Genomic DNA, 24,591 nt, shown 5'->3' with positions numbered 1-24,591 from the left:
CCCTAATTTTGCTACTTTGCAATTCCACAATCGAACAGTCATGCTGTAGTTTTTCAGAGAGACTACAATCTTTGACTCTCGCACATGTGTTTAAAGCAAGCAGACTCAATGCTTAACACATCTTTTCTGCCAGTGCCGCCGTAAAGACACCTCCCACATTTGAGAGAGAAAAGAATACAACTAGCTCTCTGCAACATATGCAGTTTACGTAATTTACACTGACATAATAGGAGTGCACGCACATGGGATGCACGGCCTGGCGCGGCACACAGGAGAGTTAAGTGAAGAAGGGGTGTCTGGCACTTGATCAGCACAGTGGCCATAGTCGGGCGTAGATGGCCGGAAGCGGCTGCGAGGACGAGCTGGGGTGCGATCGGAGATCACTGTACGAAGCGCGCGTTCAGTTTTACCGCGTGCGATTGGTCTAGGCCGCACCGACTTCGCATGGCTGATGTGTTAGTTCTTTATCCTATGGTGGAACCACGATGTAAAGTTACGGCTTGCAAATGGTATACATGTATTTATGCAGGTTCCAAATAATTACCGCCTTACTTTTAAATTTCTTGCTGTTTCGAAAATGTCTCCATGAAATTTACCCCAATTAATGAATGCACTCGTCAACTTTGGTATAATGTGGAAAAAAGTGCATCCATTACGCGAATATACACGGTAAATAAAAAAATTTGACAGACTCAACTATTGTTGACATCTACGTAATGCGAAGTGTCGCACAGATCGTTGCAGCACCAGACGCCAATGCATGTTGAGCTGGTAGTGCTCTGGCGGCCCGAGACGCATTTTGCCGTTTTCCTATTGTGTGGCATTTTAAGGCAGTGACTGGAAACCGAAACTAAATCAAGCTAGTGGGCAACGCAGGATGCCACAAAAGCGAAACGTGATGCCCACATCATGCCACCTACAGCGGGAAATGGCAGCACATTTGGATTATCGCCCCACTAAAAGCGTGCAGAACTCTACCAATGGCACTACGCACCATGCGCTGTAAAACAGATAGGTGAATATGCTTATCGCAACAGGTTTAGTGGCACTAACTGCAAATGCAGCATGCAACGACCCGGGCAGAGATTTGCTGCTACAGGAATAAGAAACTGTGCATGCCGTCGTTTTCACGTGAGGCGGGCGGTTATATACTGACACGTGTACATGTTTATCTTTATCGGGTAACCCCATTTCACTGCCTAACAAATGTTATCGCACAGCGCAGGGGGCGCCTGCATGTATCAGCAGTTTCTCAAAAGTTATCGATGGTTGTATCTGGTGTCTGTTGTCACCGAACCTTGTGTCATCTGATTTCATGCATGTGCGACGCGAATGGTGTAGAACTTTCTGGAAGACACGCAGGCACCAGCCATTACTTTGGAACGTTCGATGAGATGAGATGCTTGACCCGCTGATGAGATTTTCGGCAATTGCCCACTGTGTTCACCACTATCGTTGTGCCTGTTTTTAAGGGCACAGGTTCGCCCAATAAAACACTAGTTTCGCCATTCACAGTTTTGCTGCTTTCTTCACCGTCGCTACCACGTGACAATACTGTTCTCGATTGCGTGTGCCTCGCGTATTTCCTTGTTCACAAGGGATCTAGCTGTCGGAAAGCGTATGCAATGGCAATCTGCAGCAGCGAACGACAGCGCATTTCAGTTATCGCCCATTAAAGCATGCGCTATGCTTACGACGGCACCATGCGCTGTGAAACGGATAGGCGAAGATGCTTATCGTAATAGGATTGGCAGTGATAGCTGCGAATGCCATGTGCAACGACCCCAGAGAAGATTTGCTGGTACTGAAATAAGAAACTGAGGGCATGCCAGTGTTTTCACGTGAGACGGGTGGGCAAGTATTGCGGTGAAGCTGCGGCGGCGGGCAGCTATATACTGTTCTTGATTGTGCATGCCTCTCGCACTTTCTTGTTTACACGGCATCTAGTGGCCGGAAAACGTATCGTACATTTGCAGTTTGGCGACCTACTGAACGATGGTGCCAAAAAATCATGTTTTCCGGGAATGTATGAACCAGCAAAGAATGAATGGAACTCTCTCTATTGGGTCATGTTTGGTGTTTTCGATCACGAACGTTGGCGCCGGGAAAACATACATAACGGGAACGTATTAATGAGGTATTACTGTATTTTCAAATTTGAGAAATATTTCTGAAACAGCAGCTGAAAATATAAACGGGTGGGTTCAATGGAGTGGATGGTGCTGCTGTGGATACCTATCCGAATGATAGAGCAGGTCCGAAAAATGCAGCTCTGAAAATTGAGTACGCTCACCAAGGAAAAACTTGAGTGAACCAACGGGTGCTACCGAGGCAGCGTCTTCAGGTGCTTTCAGCGGCTTGGCGCGCATGGGCTTCACCTCGGGACCTGATGGGGGCGCGCGGACTTCTTCACTGCCACCTTCGCCCACAGGTGAGGCCGAGGGGGCCTCCTCAGCTGCTGGGAGCTCCTCCTCGTCCTCGGGCTCGTCTGGCGGCTCAGGCTTCACCTCAGGCTCCTTCTGCACAGTGCAGACAGACCTCCCGCCCTCAGCGAGTTGGCTTCTGTAGAAGCTGCCCGCACTGGACCTGTCCCCAAACTGCACAAACGACGACTGAATCATAATCTGGTACTACTTGTTTAACCAACATAGTAGACATCGCACAAGTAATCCCATCACCGTGGTCCCATCGGCTATATTGCTGCAGTAAGTTTTCCTGGCAAAGCTGCAACTGAGGCCAGTTGGTTACACAATGTGTTCTAGACTAATTCGCCGTTTTGTACAAATTAAGAACGACTTTAGCACAAGACGAGAGATATACTACACAGAGTGAAAAGAAATGTCCCTTCCCGTTCTGAAGTCATTTTTGGTTTTGTGCAAAATAGAGTGTTTACAGTATACAAATCAATTCTTCCTGGGGACATATTCTGCAACAATTCCTTTTGGCGAGAGTATTGCCTTGGCCGTCATGCACACGCTGATTGGCTGGTTGAGCACTATATCACACAAAAGCGATAGTATCGCTGAAGTGATCGTATTTTGCGACAATCACTTTAGGCGACAGTACTGCCTCAGCCGACAGGCGCACGCTGATTGGCTGGTTGAGAAAAACCTGATTGGCTGATTGAGCACTACGTCACACGAAGGCAATAGTATCGCCAAAGTGATCCTCACAGAATATGTCCCCTGCATACAACTTAGGATAGAATGCCTTTCTGAGCCGCATAACATTCATAAACGATTCCGCACGTTTTGAACCTACTGTAAAGGACGAAGAATCATCTGTAAAAATCTTCACTGCCATTGTCCTTCGTATGCTCACCCTTCATGCAAGGTCCCTTTCATGGGACCTTGGCCATTTGATGGTTGGGCTAACATAATGAGAACCACATAAATATCTCCTCAATACATGCATCTTCTCAAAACAGTAGCTGCACAGATGTGCAACTACAACTGAAACTCGCAACAACGAAATCGGTGGGGAAGGCAAAAAAATTTGCTTTCGCGAGAATTTTGTTGTTGTGAAATGTGACAGCACAGATAGTTAATGAGTCGCAGAATGAAACTTTACTGTCAAAATTCCATTAGCCTACTTTGGCAAGCTTTGCTCGAGGATATAGAACTGCATTATCAACAGTACAAAGTGTGCCGCATGAGTCGATCAGCAGTGGTAGCACCGCCGTGGAGCAGCATTCTCGGTCAACTGTTTTCCGAGCTACAATCGCTTTTGTGAGATTTTGCGTAACTCGGCACCAGATGCAGAGCAACAGCGCTCCATGCATGCAGCCGCATTTCTCCAGCGCACGCCGCCGCCCGTAGGCGCCGATGTATCAGGTGCAGAGCACAAAAGTGATCGTACCTCGTACACCCGAAGGCAATCGATCAAGATTATGGCCCTTTCGGGCAGGTCTACATCTGGTGCCGGTCGGGCGGCACCAAAAAACAGCATTCTTGAAGCAAGGGATGGGCATTCTTGGACTATCGCTCAATTGTGTCCTCATGCGTGGCACTCCATGCTGCGAGTGTCATCTCAAGTGCCATTAACAATTCCACATCGGTGTGATGTGGATTTCCTTGTTTTTGCTGCATTTTGCACGCCGAGACGCCCACGAAGCACTACACTAGGTGCGTAAAAACCATTGTCACATGTCGGTAGCAGCATGCTGCTTCGTATGGGCAATCATCAAACAAGATGGCAGCCATGACATGTTTTCGGAGCCCACGATTGCTCTAGGCACTTGGCTGTGTTTTGTAAACAAAAATGGCAGTGCCCACGCAAGTGTAACGTGGTGGTGTTTTACACAATTTCAGTGCAGAGCAATCGCATTTGAGCACCTTTTGGAGCCTGCTTTCTAGCAAATTTCGTTGATGTGGGATCGTAGTACAGTGACATTTCAGAGGTACACATTGCAATGAATCCTATGGGAGTTTGCCGGAGATATGAAAATATTTCGCTGATGCAGGAATTTCATTGACGCGGAGTTTTGTTATTGCGGGCTTCAACTGTACTGAAAAGTTGCCTGAACTGTAATTAGTACTACATTGTCATGATGCCCCATGGGAAAGCTCACTTATGGATCTAGGAAAGGAGTCTTCACTAGGGGTGTGCGAATACCAAAAGTAGATTTCAAATCGAGTATCAAACCGAATCAAGAAAAACAAGTCGAATATCGAATAGAATATTTATACATCAGAACACGTTCCACAACATTTAACCATTTGAGGCTCGATATTTTTCGCCATATGCGACCGCCCAGGGTCGATTTTTTTTATTGCAGATTCCAATTCTTAGGGACTCATTTCGAAAAAAATTTACCGCAATTTTTCTAGGGTGACCGTAAAGTGAGAAAAAAATATTTTGCGTTGGTATATATGTGCTGTTCATTCATGAATAACAACAATAAAAAGGAAAAAAAAAACTTGTAAGAATTAAAAATTAGATGCATTTTTATGCACACAGTTCAAGGCCTTGAATATGCACACATGATAATATTTCGCAAGACTCAAATATTCCTGCTCTTACACCAACGTGTACATCCATAGCGTAATCGAACTGCGTAGGTGCGCACACTCAAGAAAACTGTGCGGTTGTGTGCCCGTCAAAAAAGCACTACGTGTGACAAACTTCCACTAATCTTTATCTTATCACCAACCAGAGGCAATTAGTTTTCGCGAGTGTCAAAAAAAAAAAGAAAGAGGCAACGGAAACGCATGCACGGCGGCATCCTTCCTATTCACGCTTCACCAGCGTCACATTGTTAAAACAATGTGCCGTGTTGGAATCACTATAAATGCACAACCGTGTGAGGTCTGTTACGTTTCGCCTACAACGCGCGGTAATGCCGGCGCGGATGCAACGGACGCCGGGGCTTTGTTCAAAACGGCGGACATTTTGGCCTGTTCGACGCCGCCGCGACGCCTACCCGCCAAGCGTGTCCAGGCGTGTTTCAGTGCCACGTGTCTTCGTGTGTGCGTGTGTGTGTGTGTGCCCTCGCTTGTCAAAGCGCGGCAGCCGGGGAGCGGAGTTCCCCGAATGAGGAGCCTGGACGTCTCTCGGCTCAACTGTTCACGCCGTCGTGTGGGTGAAGGTTGGCGATGCGTCACTACACTCGGTTCAGCAGGTCTCTCGGCCCGACAGTTCGCGCCGTCGTGGGCTCCTGCTGCGCCGTCCCGTGACCTTCATCCCGTGACCTTCCCTCCTTCCCTTTTGGACCGCGACGCCGGGAGTATAAGAGCAGCTGCCCCCGGACGCCAAGGGAGAGGCTCCGATTTGTACTGTTGAGTTACGTGCTCTCCCGTCTCTCCACTCCGGTCGACCTGACCGGCCGCTCTTTTGCTATGTTAGAATAAACCAGTTGTTCTGTTACCAGTCTTCTCATGCTTTGCCGGGACCTTCGGATGCTTCCAGTGCCCCAGGCCGCCAGGCCAACGCTACCCTTGGGGCTTGCGACCCATTGGCAATAACGGGCGTCAGCACCGAGACCCCAACAACTCGTGCCAGCGGTGCGATTACAACATCTGGTTGGCAGCGGTGAGATCGCGACAACGGAGGCCAGCAGCGAAGAGATGCGGTTGAATGTATGCTGAGCAGCACAACGACCATCCGGGAGCAGCGCAACGAGCCCTGTGTGATGACTGGTTGCCTGCAGCGGAACGACTACGCTGAAGTCTTGGCTGCGAGGTTTGGTGAGTGCGGGACTTTCTTCTTCTGAGTTTTGCCAGGCTTTTGTTAGTGTCAGAAACAGAGCTGGTAATTGTGGTTGTCGTTGCTGCCGGGTTAGTTTGCGGCAAGACAATAGTAGGCAGTAGAGAAAGCAGCATTCAGAGCAGCCATGGATTTGAAGTCGTTGCGCAAACCGAAATTGCTGGAGCTTGCAAGAGAGTTGGGTCTGGATGTCTCAGACAAACTCAGAAAACCAGAACTGCTAAGGGCTATTCTTGAGTTAGAAGCTGAGGATGACGAGCTGTCGGAATGCCTTGAGACCATTGAGGAGAGGGAGCGTGAACGAAAAGAACAAAAAGAGAAAGAAAAAGAAGAGCGCGACCGTCAACACGCATTGGAAATGAAGCGTCTCGAGGTAGAGATGGAACGCGCTCGTAATGGAAGTCAGGCACACGGTGCAGGAGAACGAGTATTGTTCAAAATGACTGACCTGATGCGGCCGTTTAAGCTTGGAGAGGACATTGGTTTGTTCCTGGTTAACTTTGAGCGAACGTGCGAGAAGCAGGGGTTCTCTCGGGAAACGTGGCCACAGCGCTTGCTCACTTTGCTACCCGGCGAGGCGGCCGACGTAGTCGCTCGCTTGGAGAGAGAGGAGGCAGAGGATTTCGACAAAGTGAAATCGAGTCTGCTAAAAAAGTACCGGCTGTCAGCGGAGGCGTTCCGTCGGAAGTTTCGGGAAAATGAGAAAGGCAGAAGTGAGTCATATACAGAGTTTGCGTACAGGCTTATGTCAAACATGCAGGAGTGGCTCAAAGAAGAGAAAGCGTTTGGTGACCACGAGAAAGTTCTGCAGTGTTTCGGGCTAGAACAGTTTTATAGTCGGTTACCTGAGAACGTGCGGTACTGGGTCTTGGATAGGCCAGACGTTAGTACGGTGGCTCGAGCTGCTGAGCTAGCCGAGGAGTTTGTGACGCGTCGGGCTCGTGGAGCTAAGGACGGTCAAAAGGGTGAATTTGGCTCTAAGTTTGAGAGGCCGAAGTTCACGCCCATGAGAAAGCGGTTCGAGACGAGGCAAGCGCGCGTGTGTTATACGTGCCAGAAGCCGGGTCACTTTTCGGCGCAGTGTCCGACCGAACGTAAGGAGACGGCGGCAGCCGAAGCCGAACGCAGAAAGCGGTTCGAGGCGAGGCAAGCGCGCCTGTGTTATACGTGCCAGAAGCCGGGTCACTTTTCGGCGCAGTGCCCAGAAACAAAACCAAAAGTCGTGTTTTTTTCATTAGGCAGCACTGACGAGAACATGAAGCTTCTCGAGCCTTACATGCGAGACCTCCTCGTGAACGGGAAAGAGTGCCGAGTGCTTCGCGATACCGCAGCTACGATGGATGTAGTTCATCCCTCTTACGTAGAACCCGATATGTTCACGGGCGAGTGCGCATGGATCAAGCAAGCAGTGGAAGCTCATAGCGTGTGTCTGCCGGTAGCAAAAGTGCTTATTGAAGGACCTTTCGGAGCACTTGAGACGGAGGCCGCAGTGTCATCTATGCTGCCCCCCCAGTACCCGTACCTATTTTCGAACAGGTCCGATCACCTCCTGCGCGAGAAGGAGCTTTTGTTTGGTGAGGCTAGCGTTCAGGCCTTAACCAGATCGAAGGTTCGGGAGCTCGCTGCAAAGGCGGTAGATGCGGGACCGACGTTGTTGAACGATGAAAAAGGGTCAGAGGCGCAGCAAGCTGGTATTCGGAGCACGCCCGAACGGGATAAAATTGAGCCTGTAGCGTTAAGGGCACCAGATACTGGAGAGGAAATTCCCGATGCGGGAAAGTTAGAAGAGCTTCCGGTCGAGCTTCCGGGACTAGGCTCAGTGACGAACAGGAAAGACACCGATCAAGTCATTAGTGACTTAATAAGTAAAGCATCGCTGTCGCCTGAGCAGAAAACAGAACTACACCAGCTCTTACAAGAGTTTCAAGGTCTGTTCTCTGAGAGGCCTGGTAGGACTTCTGTCCTTACTCATGACATAGAACTTACCTCCCCAGAGCCAGTACGATCCAAGGCGCACCGGGTGTCACCCCGCCAGAGCGATATTATGGAGGCTGAGGTAAAGAAAATGCTACAGCTCGGTGTTATTGAAGCGGGTGAGAGTGATTATACCTCCCCTTTGATTTTAGTTGAGGTACAGGGCAAGGAACCTCGTCCTTGCGTCGACTACCGCAGGCTTAATTCCATCACTAAGGATCAAATTTATCCGATCCCTAACATCGAGGAGCGCCTTGAGAGAGTGAGTAGCGCTCAGTTTATTTCCACCCTAGATCTTGTCAGGGGTTATTGGCAGGTTCCACTTACAGAAGAGGCTAGTAGGTATGCGGCGTTCATTTCACCAATGGGGACATTCCGTCCTAAAGTTTTGAGTTTTGGTTTGAAGAACGCGCCATACTGCTTTTCAAGCCTCATGGATAAAGCGTTGCGGGGACAGCAAGAATTCGCTTTACCGTATCTAGACGACGTAGCGATATTCTCCGCATCCTGGCCGGAACATATGGCGCACTTGCGGGCAGTGCTAACCCGCCTGCGCGATGCGGGCTTGACAGTCAAGGCTCCCAAGTGCCAGTTAGCACAGGCCGAGGTTGCCTACCTCGGACACGTGATTGGTCGGGGTCGTCGCCGCCCCTCTGAAATAAAGGTGGCCGCTGTGCGAGACTTCCCGCAACCGCGCACGAAGACCGATATTCGGTCGTTCTTAGGTGTCGCCGGCTACTATCAGAGGTACATCCCCAGGTACTCTGATATCGCGGCTCCCCTAACGGATGCTCTAAGAAAGACAGAGCCGCAAACAGTCGTCTGGGATGAGACGAAGGAAAGGCGGACATTTTGGCCTGTTCGACGCCGCCGCGACGCCTACCCGCCAAGCGTGTCCAGGCGTGTTTCAGTGCCACGTGTCTTCGTGTGTGCGTGTGTGTGTGTGTGCCCTCGCTTGTCAAAGCGCGGCAGCCGGGGAGCGGAGTTCCCCGAATGAGGAGCCTGGACGTCTCTCGGCTCAACTGTTCACGCCGTCGTGTGGGTGAAGGTTGGCGATGCGTCACTACACTCGGTTCAGCAGGTCTCTCGGCCCGACAGTTCGCGCCGTCGTGGGCTCCTGCTGCGCCGTCCCGTGACCTTCATCCCGTGACCTTCCCTCCTTCCCTTTTGGACCGCGACGCCGGGAGTATAAGAGCAGCTGCCCCCGGACGCCAAGGGAAAGGCTCCGATTTGTACTGTTGAGTTACGTGCTCTCCCGTCTCTCCACTCCGGTCGACCTGACCGGCCGCTCTTTTGCTATGTTAGAATAAACCAGTTGTTCTGTTACCAGTCTTCTCATGCTTTGCCGGGACCTTCGGATGCTTCCAGTGCCCCAGGCCGCCAGGCCAACGCTACCCTTGGGGCTTGCGACCCATTGGCAATAACGGGCGTCAGCACCGAGACCCCAACAACTCGTGCCAGCGGTGCGATTCCAACAGCACTAAACGAGCGAGAAAGAGGCGGTCGCCCTTTGAGCGATTAGTAACGAGATAGTCATCCGTTCTGCAACTGCAAGAAGCCGAAACCACCAGCGTAACAAAACTCGAACTGCCACCCGCCTGCCCGCGTGCCAATGCGCCAGCGGTAGTATATAGATGCGCGAGAGCAAACTTGCTCTAAAACAAACCATGCAACGAAAACCGAGAAAGGGGGGTGCGAGAAAAAAATTCCCTGTATTCCCACATAGTGGCAGCACATGACAGAAAAGAAAAAGTTAGGAAATTGGCGCGTTTTTTAAACTTACAGACGGCGCTGTAAATATACGGCATCAACCATTTTATGACTTGTTCGCGGCGCCGTATATTTAGGTCATTGGCCCTCAAAGGGTTAACGCTTACAAATTTTCGGAAAGAAAGTTTGGGAAAGAAAATGTGGTGCTGCGCATGCTTGGGAGTCTCCTAGCACTGAATAACATGAATGTATGCAGCTATCAGTAACATAGGCACATGGAAATTAAGACATACAATGCGGTATACTCTTATTAAAGGGAACACCAAATTAGTATGTCAGCACCGATTACAGCTCCATTCTAGTATATGAAGGTCTGGAAAATATACTTGTTTAGTAATAAAATTCGCCGCTGGCCGGTGTGATAATAGGCCACTACCCGTTCCGAAATGCTTGACGTTAATAAGTTCATACGGGTGACTCATCAATAATCAGTCCCAATATCACGTGTGCAGGTGAGATTAATGGCGATTGGCGTATATTGAAGCGGCATTAAGTTCGTCGCCGTGCATCCAACATGCTCTACATGCCTATTGGGGGCTAATCAGCCCGATCTTCTCACATGCTTCCGCATTTTACTAAATACAGTCAACGACTGAATTTTCGGACATGCCTGATATTTCAGACGTCTTCGCGGCACCGCCACGAGCCCCATAGAATCAATGTATAAGGACATCTGAAGTTTTGGATGCTCGAATCCCCCGCCGTCCAATTTTCCTGACTTTTTGACACGATGGAACATCCTTTGACTCCAGAGGTTGTTGATCATGATGTGATCAATGACCTCTGCTCTGCTGGGGTTTCCATACCCACGGAAATAACTTTTGAACAGTTTGTTGACGCTGACAACGAGCTCAACTTCTGCGCAGAACTGACTGATGAGGAAATAGTCCGTCAGGTTGTGGGGGATTCAGAAGACTGCGATGTTGAAAGTGAGGAGCCAATGCCTGCCCCACCTACAAGCGCCGAGTTGATGCGGGCAATGTTGACTCTTTCATCAGTGTACAGTGCTGACATGACCCTTGCTCAGATAGAGGCGAATATGATCGCATGCAACCGGAACGCCGTCCAAACAACCATCAACAAGTTCTTCAAGCCACTGCAGCAATAACACCGGTTGCCCGACGATGCACATGTACATAATAAACCGGCAGTCGGCTGCATACAGAGTTTTTGAACACCTCTTTTTATAGACACTTCACTGATGCTTTGGCAGGGTTTTGGAAGCCTGGTACTTCGCCCTTTACCTCTAGATCCGAGAAAAAAAGAAAGAAGGTGAGTTTTTTTTGCATGCATTCATTTTTTCGGACTGCCTGAATTTTCGGACGTTTTTACATTCCCTAGAGGTTCCGAAAAATCGGTCGTCGACTGTATGCACTGCTTTTTTTGACGTTACCTTTATTCAAGTCACATTATCGTTTTGATCGGTCCTGTTGACCTGTATTAGCCTTGTACCAACAGACGTGGAACTAGCCAATGCGGCGCGAGTTGCAGCGTTCGGGTGCTGTGTGTGCAATCCCCGCATCAGGCCGAAATCGGGGAGTGCTTGCAGTGACCAAGACTGCTATTGCATCAGCTGAGGCGACTCGTCTGCGGCACACTCAGTGCTCCTTTAGCACTGAAAATGAAGTGAAATGCTCACTTTGGTCGCATTGAGCCCGAGGAGCTCTGTGGCACCGGCAACATACATGGCACTGCACGTGTTTCTACATGAAATATATTACATATTCTAAATATCTAATAGTAGATATTCGATTCACAAATCGAATTATTCGAACATTCACTATTTAATGTGATTTGGCGATAGCCAAGTATTCGCACAAGCTCGGTCTGCCACATAAAGTTACCTTTGCTTTTTGCTGTTTTGAACGATTCAGCTGCAAGAGAACCGTGGTTTTGCTGAGTTATTAGTTTGAGTGAATGCGTGAGACAGATGCATGAGGCAAGCCACAGGGTAGCAATAAATGTCAAGTGCATGTGGAACAGCTTGTGGTGAACCACTGGTGAATTTGTCTAGCAACTGGGGCTGTACCTTAACACAGTTGGCAGTGGAACAATGGCCTCCGCTGCAGCCAGCAGCGCCATCTTCTTCCTCTCCATCCTCCTGTGGCTCCTGCTTGGGGTGGCGCCCCTGGTAGTAGAACTCAATCAGGCTCTTCACCGGTTTCCAGGGCAGCTATGGACATAAAGGCATCACTCTCAGCTGTTAAGAGGATGCAGACAGGCATCACAGTCGACTCGCGCTAATTCCTGCGCACAGCATATGCCAACTGAATATATTAAATGACACAAAAAGGCTTTTCATTTTAGAAGCGACAAAGAGGCATGCACACCTACGCAGCTATTGTGGAAAGTTTGCAGACACTTAGTGTTTGTGAGACATTCTGCACTGGCTGTCTGCAAATGTGCTCTGCATATAACACCCCAGCTCATTCAAAACAGCAGGCAATAAATGCAGGAAAACTCCTGTCCCAAACGAATGGGCGAGCACTTGTGCGCACACTCACAAAGTCCTTCTTGATGGCACCGAAGTTCTTGCCACATTCGTCGAGGGCACGCGCGAACAGGCCCGCTTCAGCAGATGTCCATGTTGGTGGTGGGGGCTGGGCCACACGGCAGCCTGCATCCTGCTGGCAGCCATGGTGTGAGGCCACAAAGTCAGAGAGTCCCCGCAGTGCCGTTTGCAGGCACTCTGGCCCTCCACCGCCCTCGGGACCCCACTTGTTCATGGCGCGGGCAAACAGGCTTACTGCCTTGGCCATCGACAGGTACTCTTCAATGCTCTGCTCCGACAGGCTCTCAGGCCGCCACCGGAGCGTCTCCAAGTCTTCCAGACGACGCCCATCACTCTCCCCTAAAAACAAAGCACAACTTATAGTAACAAAATTTGTTGCTGGGCTAGTTGGTTCATGCTTAACAACTGAATACTGGTAAGCGCAGTTCCAAGACGGGACAAAAGGAAGACACAGAAGCACAGTACAAGCACTTGTACTGTGTCTTTCTTTTGTCCCATCTTGGAACTGTGCTTACCAGTATTCAGTTGTTAGACATAACTTACAACGTGCTCAGTAAACGCTGTTGAACTACTATACTCCATTTAAAATATAGCAGGCAATGAAACAAAAGCTTGAGAAGATCCTCTCACTGCTTGCATTCACAACCAAAAAAACAGACCCATCACATATCAAAATAAGCTGTATGCTTTGTCATGTAAATCTATGTAATATCACATCTCACAATTTTACACAACAAAACATGAAATATTCTTTACATGGATAGCATCACAGATCTGAACCTACTCGCCACCAAATGAGCAGAGTGACACATTTCTGTAACCAGTGGCCACAGTGCAGCACTTGTGCTTGTGACCAGAACATTGTATTTCCCATACTGGAAACACAAAGTAATATGTGATTTGACATAGGCTGATGTCTACAACTTGGAGCCGTAATGGGTGGTGTCCAAAATATGGTGCCTATGTCTTTCTGGTTCAGCAAATTGTTCCGGCGCATGCAGTTAGCAAAAGCATGGCCTTCGTGATCTGTTCTTGTAGCCCAATGAGTGTCATCACTTGGGCATTGATTTGGACACAACCTATATATAGCATTGTGAAACACGCAGAGTGAGACAATAACTTATTGAGTGTATTGCTGCTTGCTATATCACATGATCTTTAGTAGCACAAGAAATTCAGCAAGAAGTAAGAATAACAAGCAGCAGAAAGAGCAGGGAGTAGAACAGGCACTGAGAGAGTTCTATGACCACACTACATGCACGGCTTCCAGTGTTGCCTGCTACATATGAAACGGTGTTTACAAACCAACAGTTTCTGGAGTATTATACTTTAATTAAAAGCTGTACACAAGCATTTTTGGATTCTGGTCCAATTGAAATGATGCTGGGAATAGCCTAAGCCACTGGGTCACCAATGGTGGGTTGAATGCCAGGTGGAAGTCCAAACCATAAGCCTGCACTGCCTCTAGGCCACAGCACATGATGACCATTTTTGGCGGTATGTATTGTGCAAGCAGCCATCACTAGCTAGTGTTCTTGATCTGCCCACTTCCTGCCCAACTTGGCAACCATCTGGCAGGGACAGCCAAAGCTAAACAGCACCATTTAGCCTAATCATGCTGCTATATCCCCTTGAGGTGCTGTGTGCACAATTGTGTACGTCAAAACAGCACATTAAAAGCAACACTGATGGAAATAATGATGTTTAACACTTTCCGTGCCACAGAAAATGGCAAAAACTGCAAGAAAATTCCAAGAAATTTCCCTGCAATGCAACATGTAAGCACTGATGTTTCAAATGCAAGTGTTCAAGCAGCCCGTAACACTAAAAAACTACACATGATACCCCTAATGTTAACCACTGATGCCATCTAGCACCAAAGACTGCAACTAGAAGCGAGCTCACAAATACACAAGTCATAGGCTATGTATTAGTTCCAATGACCTGGCAGTGGTAAAGGAATCGTTAAAATGTGTCACATGCAATTTGAGACACTTCCTGATTGGACCTTTGGTGCAAATTTGAATAATATGTGCACAGTGATTATAGCAGGTAGAAATCTGGGTGTTTCCTCTCAGTGTGAGTATGTCATTATGTAGTGAGATCACTTCTTTCAATGCTTCTAACTGTGTTTTACATCAGGCATATTCTTCATGTGGCTGGATGGGCACTAAGTATGCCAGACATGAAATAGTTGATGTTCACACATTGGAAATTTCTGCAGACCGTTCCCATGTGGAACACACACTTTGCAAACTTGAAAAAAAAAACTAACTGAAGAATTCGGAATTCTTATTATGTTCTGCAGTACATTTTCAGCAATTATGAACGCAAAAGAGATGTGGTGATTCAATTGAGTAATACTTGTTGGGGGGCTAGTTGGTGCATGTTTCCAGAAGAGAGTTGTAGCGCCAAAAAAGACAACACCTGTCTCGCTTCTATGTGTTGTCTTTTTCGGTGCTACAACCCTCTTCTGGAAAGGTGATTCAATTCTTCAATTGATAAGAGTTAATTGGCATCTGAAAGGGACATTCTTGCTGTCTCTTCCACTGAAGGAAGGCTTTAAAATGACTGTTTTCAATACCCTTGCCCCTCAGAAATATACAGCACCTATCTCAGTCTAAACTTTTTTATAATGGTGTTAAGCTGTGTTACATCAAGCTTGATTTGTCAATTACATTTCTGACATAACAACAATGTATTTCAAGACCAGTGGCACCACAGAAAGCACTGTATTGTGGGATCCATCCTTGCTGGATCTAAAAGCCAATGAAGTGCTCTCAATGTCCTCTGAATGCTTTATTCAATGTTGCTCAGTGCTTTTGTTAGACAGACATGTGGTAATTCTTTCCATTAGCTCCAATACGTTAACATTTTAAGCTCTCATAAACTACTAAGGCTGTCTGGTAAGACCATCTTTATGCAATTTAACAAGCAGGTTCATCTGATGTCTTTCCTATAAAACAAACATTACAGAAAATGAAAGTCAAACAGCTAGTGCCACATATGCAGCAAAAATTAAATGAACAACAAGGCATGCCTTGAATGTCTGATAATAACACCTCTAAAAGCAATACTTCATCCCTAACTGAGTGTCTCAGGAAAGCATTCCTTAATGACATGAGCTCACATCTTGATCAAAACGTACCCATAGATGCCCTCTTCTTAATTTCCAAAAGGATTTTGAGAAGGTTCCTCATGAACGGCTCTTCCTAAAATTATTGCAACTTAATTTTAACCCTCGTGTTCTCCAATGGATACCCAACTTTCTGACTAACCGTCAACAGTTCGTTTACGCTAACCAATGCTCGTCTAATTTATCACCCGTTATCTCTGGCGTGCCGCAAGACACAGTCCTGGGGCCACTACTCTTCTTAATTTACATTAACGACTTACCGAGAGGTTGTTCTTCCAACATTTGTATATTTGCTGATGATTGCGTAATCTATTGTCCTATTACTAACGACGCTGATTCTCGTGCTCTCAAATCCGACCTTAACGTCATTGAAATTTGGTGTAATAATTGGCTAACGTCTATCAACGTGAACAAAACATCGCTACTTACTTTCCACCGTCGCCAATCATTTATTTCAGCTAATTACGTTATCGCCGGTTCTGAAATATGTGCTGTGACTTCTTATAAGTACTAAGGTATTAAGTTGACCAGTAACCTTGGTTGGTCCTCACACTTTGCAGCATTAGCAATGATGCCAATCGTGTACTATGCTACCTGCATCGTAATCTAAGTCTTGTTCCCCCCTCAGTAAAACTATTCGCATATTTAAAGCTCGTTCGACCTATACTGGAATATGCATGCTCAGTGTGTCCCCAAGACCAATCTAACCTGGCAACAGCACTGGAATCAATACAGAATTGTGCAACAAGGTTCATTCACTCCGACTACTTTTACCACACTAGGGTCACTAAACTTAAGTCATCTCTGAACATTCCCACCGTCGAGCACCACCGCAAAACAGCAAGACTGTGTCTCTTTTACAAATTTTATCACTCGCTGCTTCACCAGACCGACATCACGCCTGCACATCATGCCTGCACATCACACTTCATCCCGTCATAGCCATTCAAAGGCTGTTTATCGCCCTCCAGCTAGTACCATCGCTCAATCTTAACTCTTTCGTCATTCAAACAGCGAAAAACTGGAATCATCTACTTGCTGAAGCGGTGCACCACTCAAGTCATTCATCGTTCAAGGCATTCATTGAAAATGTGACCTAAATATGCCCACTCCTCATATAAGACCCCAAAAATGAAGCATTTGAGGTATGAATAAATAAATAAAAATAAATAAAAAGCTGTCATTACTGGCTCATTTACGTTTATTCTTTTATTATCAGCTTCTCTACAGATAAAAGAACCAAATAACTAAAAAGCAATGAATATTCCACAAACAACACTTACAAGAACACTAAAGAGAAAAACTATTTTAGCTGTAATAGTAAATTGGAATTCTAGAATGCCAAATACGCCATTCTTGCAAGTTAGGCAAGTAGGAATGAATTCATTGAAAGTATACTTGCAGGCAACTTTTGGCTATGAAGTGAAGGCTACGGCACCGAATCGCACCTCTTGCCCTGCAGCTGCAGGTAGTCCCGCAGTTTTGTTCACCGTTTCATACGTGCAAAATAGATAACATACAGTCGAACCCACTTATAACGATACCGGTTTTAACAATATATCGTTTATAACAATGAGAAGCTGCTGCACCGTCAACTTTTGTATGTTTTCCATGGTGAAATAACCCCCTTACCACAATGCCCAGATGCCGGATTATCGGTTATAACGATGAAGTCTGGCTGCTGGGTGCCCATGATGAAAGGTAGTGAAATATGAAATCCTTGAAAAAAAAAAAAAAAAAAAAAAGAACGAGAACTTCGAGCCGCTAAATTGTGGCCCTGACAGCCGCCGTGCATTCATTTACCAGCCTTCTCCGTGTGTCTCTCTCCCATCACCCTTCCACCCCTCCGAACACAATGGGCTGTGTACATATCTCTACACCACACCACCCTCTGAAACACGCATGGACTGTGCCAACTGCGCTACTCCCAGATTGCTCACTGGCTCCTTTCAGTGCAGTTCTGTAAACAGCTTAATCGCTCGCTTTGTTTTTGTTGAAATCGTTCCTGGCCACATGGTTTCCCAGCCTCGTTTGACTAGCTGCCAAATCGGAAGATGGCTGATTCGCCCGCTGAACATTGTCAATGCACGAGGTTGCGGGTGAAAAGAAAGCGCTCAGCTATAGATTTCGAAACTAAAGGCTTCTAACCGATGAGGTGAACGTCGCGAATGTGCTTGCATCGGATAGCGATGGCAGCAATGACACAGTAGGGCAGGCTGCCGCACTATTGTCCTCACAGGAGGAGCAGCATATGATTCAGCCCTTCCAGTGCTTCGTTTTCACGAGGAAGCTTCCGCTGCACTACGTGGAGCACCTAGATGCCTTGGAGAAGGATGTTGGCAAGCTTCGCGTAAAGCATGCAAGGCTAACGGACTTCGGGTTTTCTCATGCAGGCTAGTGAGAAGTATGTTGCGAGATGCTTGTGGCAATCTTGCCTCAGCGTTTCTTCTAGATTTCTCAAGCTGACAAGCTGCAGCAGCAACCGTCTCGCATTTCTTAAAAGGCCCCATTTGGAGCTACCAAAATGATGCCTCAGTGGAGCTCGCATATCGCTTGCCACCCATGACCCCTCTTTGTAGTTGTTATATCAGTGCCATTCTTTAACGCTGACAGCCGTGTTTTGTTGCATGCGATCGGAGCCCCTAGGAAGCAGTTAAACATGTGAACAATCAGCAGCCGGATGAAGCAATGTGATGGGGAGGAGCACTGGCCTCCCCTCCATTATAGTTTTCTCACAACAACTCTGCCATCCCCTAGTTTGCTTTTTCATGCAACCCGGTTATAACTATGATCAGTTATAACAATGGAATTTTTGTGGCACTTGAATATTGTTATAAGTGGGTTCAACTGTAGGTACATATATATATATATATATATATATTTTACAGCACATACTTTAAACAATACGCAAGATTCGCCAGTCAGCTACTGTTATTTTATTGTATATTTATTATGCCTTTTTGAGTTTTAGCACACACGAGACTGTCGCACATTTTATGTATTCCTCAAAGGCAAAAATCGCCTGCATCTTCTGGCGAGTATTCACCGCTTGCTGCCTCGTCCGTCAGCTCCACTGAAAGTCTGATGACCAACTTCAGCAACAAAGGATCAGAACTGTCAAAGCACATAGAACTAGCGTTCGCAGCACTTACATGGAAACCAAACGAACACATCTGGAAATTACAAATGTCAGCACGTACAAATGAATGAGTGAGCCGACTCATGCTGCACTGGCAATACTGAAGCCAGCCTCGGTTACACGTCTTATTCCTCACCGACGACGAGGCCATACTGCCACTTCAGGGCTCCAATGCAGGGTGCGTTGCCTACTGTTCAAAACTCAATACATGTTGGTTGTATAAAACATATTTTAGGTTCAGAAATTCATGCCAACTGAATTGTTTCTGCCTTCACTAAGTTAAGCAGCTATGCAAAGTCGGACAAACTGAAACCAAAACCGATAACAAACTCACCCAGGCTGCATTGCATACAAATACATGTGCAGAAAGCTCCGGCCCTGCAGCTTTTGCTTCATGGCCAAAAAGCTGTCCAAGGGTATAATGCACAAAGGAGATGAGGAACAAGCAAATAAATAATGACAAGGATGCAGCACATTATTTGTTTGCTTGTGTCCTCCTCCCCTTTGCACATTAATTACAATGTATGCCATTCTTACTATGAAGAGTGCCTTGGACACTAAAGAGAAACGGTAAATGAATTCACACTGATAAAGCATGCTTTCAAAACACTACTTTTGTTAATTGTATAGTAAGCGGTAATTAACTAGAAGAGAAAATGAAGGCCAACCATCATTTCGTTTTTGTTTTGTTTGTTTGTTTTCCAATTTCATGTACCATTGTTATTTCATGCAGCACTTTTCAATTTCCCAGCGCTGCTAAATTATTGTGACATTCAAAGTGCATTTTTTTTAGCACCTTTAAAGCTTTCGAAAATAACTAAGTTTATAGTCTTTGGCTCTTTTAGAGCACAATGTTATCCATTTCTACCAATAAAAAATCAACTATACCCAAGCAAATATCAATATCCATGACGTCATGGTTGGCTGGTAAGGGAACTTCAAGGCAAGGTCTCCATTCATCCTATGTTTCTTGCATCTTCTCTGGCCTATCAAGCCTGATCTCATGGTAACACTGGCTTATTCAGTATTGCAGAAAGGTATTTACTAATACAGCTTAAGATACATTTCTCTTTAGTGTCCCTTTAAAATAAGTCACTAAGCCCTGGAATACCCAGAATCAAGCCTCTCACCTGGCCTCAGCAGCGGAGGCACAGTGGCCTGGTACTGTCGGCCTACTCGGATGCGGTTGCGGTTGTTGTTGCGAGACTCATTCTCCCAGTACGAGTCAAAATCCGCATCTGTACACAAAAATGACCGGCAACATGCATGACCACTTCCACAGCCATATCAGCACAACAAGGCAGCGCATAAAACATTTCTGCTATAAGCACAAACATGTAAGGCAAAACTCTTTTCCAGCCCTTTTGCTAGCAAGCAACCAGCATCAACCACTTCCCAAAGGCTGGAAGAATTGCCTGCCTAGCCAATAAATGGAAAGCTTTTGCACAAGGAAACACTGTGGATTGGAACAACACAGATGTTTAACAGAATGTATGTTGAAACAACATGTACAACTTCCAAGATTTTTAGTAAGGCATAAGCACCGACTACACGGCATGTCTGCATGTTATAATAGCAAGAAGCGACAATGGTGTGTACATGCATGCAATGGACACCGAAATGCAAGCACTGTCTGCAATGCTGTTATGTTTAGGGGGACACACTTTGCCACTGTTATTTGTGCAATTTGTTTTAAAAAAAACTGGTGTGAAGCAGAACATGTGCATAACTATGATGTGTCATCTACAAAAGCTTTTTTTTTTTTTCATTACTGGTCCTTTGTATGCATAAGCAAATTAAGATGAGAAAGAGAAATGAGAATATGTAAGAAGATATAGTGAGGAATTCTTGCAAACAATGGGGCCTTGAAGGACAATAAAGACAGGGCATGTACACTCATTGAAAGGGAGAGCATGGAGGATGACAGTCCCACTGATGAATCGATTGTGCGCTTTCACATACTCTTGCTGATCTCATTGGCTCTATGTAACACGTGCTATAACAGATCTGTATCAAGCCAACAGGCAATGAAGCCAAGGAAAGCATAGGGGTAATTAAATGTGGTTGAAATTGAAGAAAGTAATGAGGAAAAGAGAAAATAAAAGTGGACGTTACTCATGGCAATGTTTAAAGGGCCCCTGAAATGGTTCGGACCAATTTTGTAGACGCGTAGGGTACAGCTTAAGTAGAACATTCACACCACAATTTAAGTGAAGCGTTACGTATTAATGGAGCTACAAGCGATTAGAAGTTACCCTCCTCCCTAGTCATGCTTTTCCTCCTCAACTCGTTCGCCGAGCGATCGGGGCTAAGCTCCGCCTTCACTGGTTTCGCGTCACGATGCGACGTCACATCGTCCACTTCCGGTTGTTTTGGAGCCCGCCCCCGCCGGCGTGAAACCTCTCCGCTAGCCGCTTGGCCGTCGACCCCAAGCGAGAGCTATCGAAGCAGCGTGCGTTGCGAGCATTCTGTCGTAGCGCCGAACGTGTCTAGTATTCCGGCAACCACAGGCAAGCTGGTCATTTCGGCAAATGACTGGAGGCATAAACTCAAGCTGATGAAGGAACTTTAGCGTAGACGTACGTGCGGCCTGATCGGTCTGCACGGTCCAGCCACTTGCTGGCGCAGCGCTTAACCAGCCAAACAAAGCGCTAATATTTCTCTAACCAAGTGTAAAACATTTTAAACATTTATAAAAACAAAGTGTTGATGATTACACTCCTGCGAAAAATACACACCAGCAGCAAAGAAGAATACACTTCGTTACTGCTACTGTGTATGGTTGAGCTCTGTGCCACCAGGTGGCTGCACCGTGCAGACCATTCGCATTTGTGATTCTGCTCATCCCATGGATCATTCCGTTACGGCACAGTCAAGCGGCCAGACCCTGTCCGCTTGCGCTTGCATTTGTCCTAATACCGGACTCGCGAAACGCTATTGCGTTAGTAATCTTCCGGTGTAAAGTGACGGCCACAAACGCGCAAACCCTGGCGCCGATCGGATATCGGCAGTCCAATGCGCAGCAGCCAGTTCACTCGTATGCTGCCTTGCAGAGGGACACAATGTCGCAGCTTGACATATTGCCAGTCGCTACGTTTGCAGTCCACAAAGCAACAAAGTCGAATCATAGTGCTCGCGAAAAGACTGAGACCGACTCTGACCGCGGAGCTCTCGTCAAAATGGAGTACGTTGTAACACAAGCAGACGACACTTGCTGTGTGCCGGAAGTGCTTAATTGTATTGAAAAATTGTTCTTGTGCATTCTCTTTATGTTACTTTCTGTTTATAAAAACAAATGAACTAACATTCCAACTATTACGAAGATCATTTGTTTACCATAAAGTTGGAAAAATTATTGATCACGCGCCCTGGTCAGCCAATCGGATAGCTCGCCCCACTGATATCATATGGGTGATTTTCGTCATATGGGTAGGGGGCGGCTTAAAATTCCGCCGAGCAGCGTGCTCCGATCGGCAGCGATGTGCATTTTTAAAACCTTATAGTAAATTACACGCGTTACGCGGAGCACTTAGATGTGTCAATTAATGATCAGAAGGACCTACTCTAACGACTCAGTACGTTTGTAGAAAATCGTCAAAATCGTTTCAGGGTCCCTTTAACAATCCACTGGAAAACTGTTGATCAAATTGATTAATTTCTTTCGGCCCAGTAATGAAAGAATGTTCTGAAACTGGCACTGTTGCTTATGAAGGATGCCGCAGCAGAGGTGTTCTGGGTTGATTTTAGCCACTAGGGTTTGTTGACGTGCAGCTAAATGTAAGTAAACAAATGTTTCTTGCATTTTGACTATATTAAAATGTGCCTGCCGTGACCAAGGGTTGTACCGGCGACCTCACACTCAGTACAAGAATGCTATGACCAATAAGCCACCACAACGTGTCCAAAGTGCATAACATCATCGTGAAATATTATTAGACAGCCTTCTTTTTATAGCCTCATCAACAAAAATAATACTAGGTTTTCAGAGCACAATCACCTTCTCTTAGCTAAAATCAGATCCAACTATGGAAAATTTGCACTTCGCTTCTATGGCATTTCACTTTGGAATCACATCCCTGTTAACATTAAGTCATCTCTTTCATTGCAGCTTTTTAAGCACAAGATGAAAAAAATACTGTTAGCAAAACCACCTTGTCATTTGTCATAAACACATTTTCTTAATTGTTACATTTTCTTTTATTTTTTCTACATTACATTTATTACTGTATGGCTAGGATCCACATTTTTGCAAGACAAGTTGTATTTTTCGTTGTTGGTAACATGTAAAATGGTGAATATTTTTCTTTTCTTTACTAAACATTCCTGTTTATGATTATTTATTGTGATACTATTGTATAATGTTTTAATGCTTATCTAATTGTTTTCTATTTTATAACTGGTTCCCTACGGATTGTATTTCTTGACACTTTTTTTGCCCAGTTGTTGCTTCTCTAATACTCTTACGTAGCTACTAATGATAGGAGGTCCCACTATCAGTTTCTTACTCCCTGATGTTGTATATAATATGAAAGCCCATTTTTTCATACAACCAACTTGAACACAGCAGGTGTAAGAGTAAAAGAGCTTTAATTCATAACATCTTCGGGGAGATTTTACTCATGTACGTACACACATTTAATTGGTATTTATGCTACAAGTGCCAGTCACTATATCATTGAGCTGCTGAGCTAGGCAGCCTTCTGCATGCAGCAGATTTGTTTTTAATATGATTAGCATTCTTAGGGTACTTCATACACTTTTGGGGGACTGACTATCTATCTATCTGTCTCTCTGTCTGTCCGTCCATCTTCATTGTAAGGTTCGTTACAACACAACATAAGACACGGACAAAAGGAAAGTACAAAACGACGACATGGCGTGCCTTGTGCTGCACTGTAACGAACCTTACAACGAATCCTAAGCAATTGGCCCAACTTGCCATCTTGATGTCTGTCCGCATGTCTGTCACACAGGATATTCCATGGTCGAATGGGTAGCGTATTGGGCTTCTGTGCTGAGGAAACAAAGCTTGAAGCCAACCAGCGCAACAACATGGGTCGGTGGCTATGTGGCACTGTGTATACATGCACCACCTCTGTTGATGCCGATATGCACCACTCAGGATGTCGCACTGGACATGTGCTGCTCCTTAATGAACCTCTTTGACACTTCGAGCACCAACCATGTGCCACTCTCTCTGCTGCTCTTTGATACCATCTTGGGTCACTGGGTATGTGTCAGTAGGTGCAGTGTCAGTAGACCACTCTTCAGTGAACCCTTAATGTCAACCAGGGTAACTACGCATGTGCTTCTCTGCAATGACAAAAACGGTCCCTTAAATTTCTCCGATGCTCAGCAGAATCACACCCATGCCCCGCGCAAGCTCTTGGGCGGCAGCGCCAGATGGTACAGTATGTGCAGTAAGAAGTGTGAGAGAAGAGCCTGGCTGCATATACGTTTTGGTGTTCGCAATACAATGGGTCGCTGATATTGCTTCAATGCTAATCACATTAAAGGGGCTTTATACGACCCTGAAGTCAAAACTAGTTACACAGTGGCTGATGTGTACTAGTCTACAAGAAACCTATGACCGCAAGAATTTTTCAAAGGGGTGCAATTATAGCAAAGTTATAGGTGTTTGGTGAATGTGAGTACGCAGCTGCCACTGTTTCTCTCTCTCCACCCTACCTTTCTACACTAGCACACTCTCCCCCTCACCAACCCTACGCAGTGCAGCAAAAACTGTGGGCTGCGTCAGCACACCAGAAGAAAGGCTCCTCCATTTGTCCGCCTCTAATTGTCCTCCGCATGAAGCTGACTGAAGGGAAGCTTCATAAAAGGTTCAGTGGCACAAAA

General features: G+C 46.3%; 1 protein-coding gene across 3 annotated transcripts in view; it reads right to left on the bottom strand.

The window, feature by feature from the left end:
• Window positions 1-24,591, bottom strand: part of LOC126545154 (uncharacterized) — a 58,133-nt gene that overhangs the window by 28,761 nt on the left and 4,781 nt on the right. Inside the window, exons 2-5 of one of the 3 annotated variants that reach the window (XM_050192914.3) lie at window positions 19,866-19,973; window positions 12,453-12,799; window positions 11,978-12,121; window positions 2,294-2,597 (exon numbers count right to left, since the gene is read on the bottom strand). In XM_050192914.3, the coding sequence (XP_050048871.1) occupies window positions 2,294-2,597; window positions 11,978-12,121; window positions 12,453-12,799; window positions 19,866-19,973 (903 nt within the window). Of the gene's footprint in view, window positions 1-2,293; window positions 2,598-11,977; window positions 12,122-12,452; window positions 12,800-16,998; window positions 17,635-19,865; window positions 19,974-24,591 lie in introns of those variants that run through there. The other 2 variants (XM_050192915.3, XM_072285083.1) reach the window with 2 other exon arrangements.

Source organism: Dermacentor andersoni, chromosome 10 (assembly GCF_023375885.2).
Source record: "Dermacentor andersoni chromosome 10, qqDerAnde1_hic_scaffold, whole genome shotgun sequence".
NCBI classification, from domain to species: Eukaryota; Metazoa; Arthropoda; class Arachnida; order Ixodida; family Ixodidae; genus Dermacentor; species Dermacentor andersoni.
This window is presented reverse-complemented; position numbering and strand designations above follow the sequence as displayed.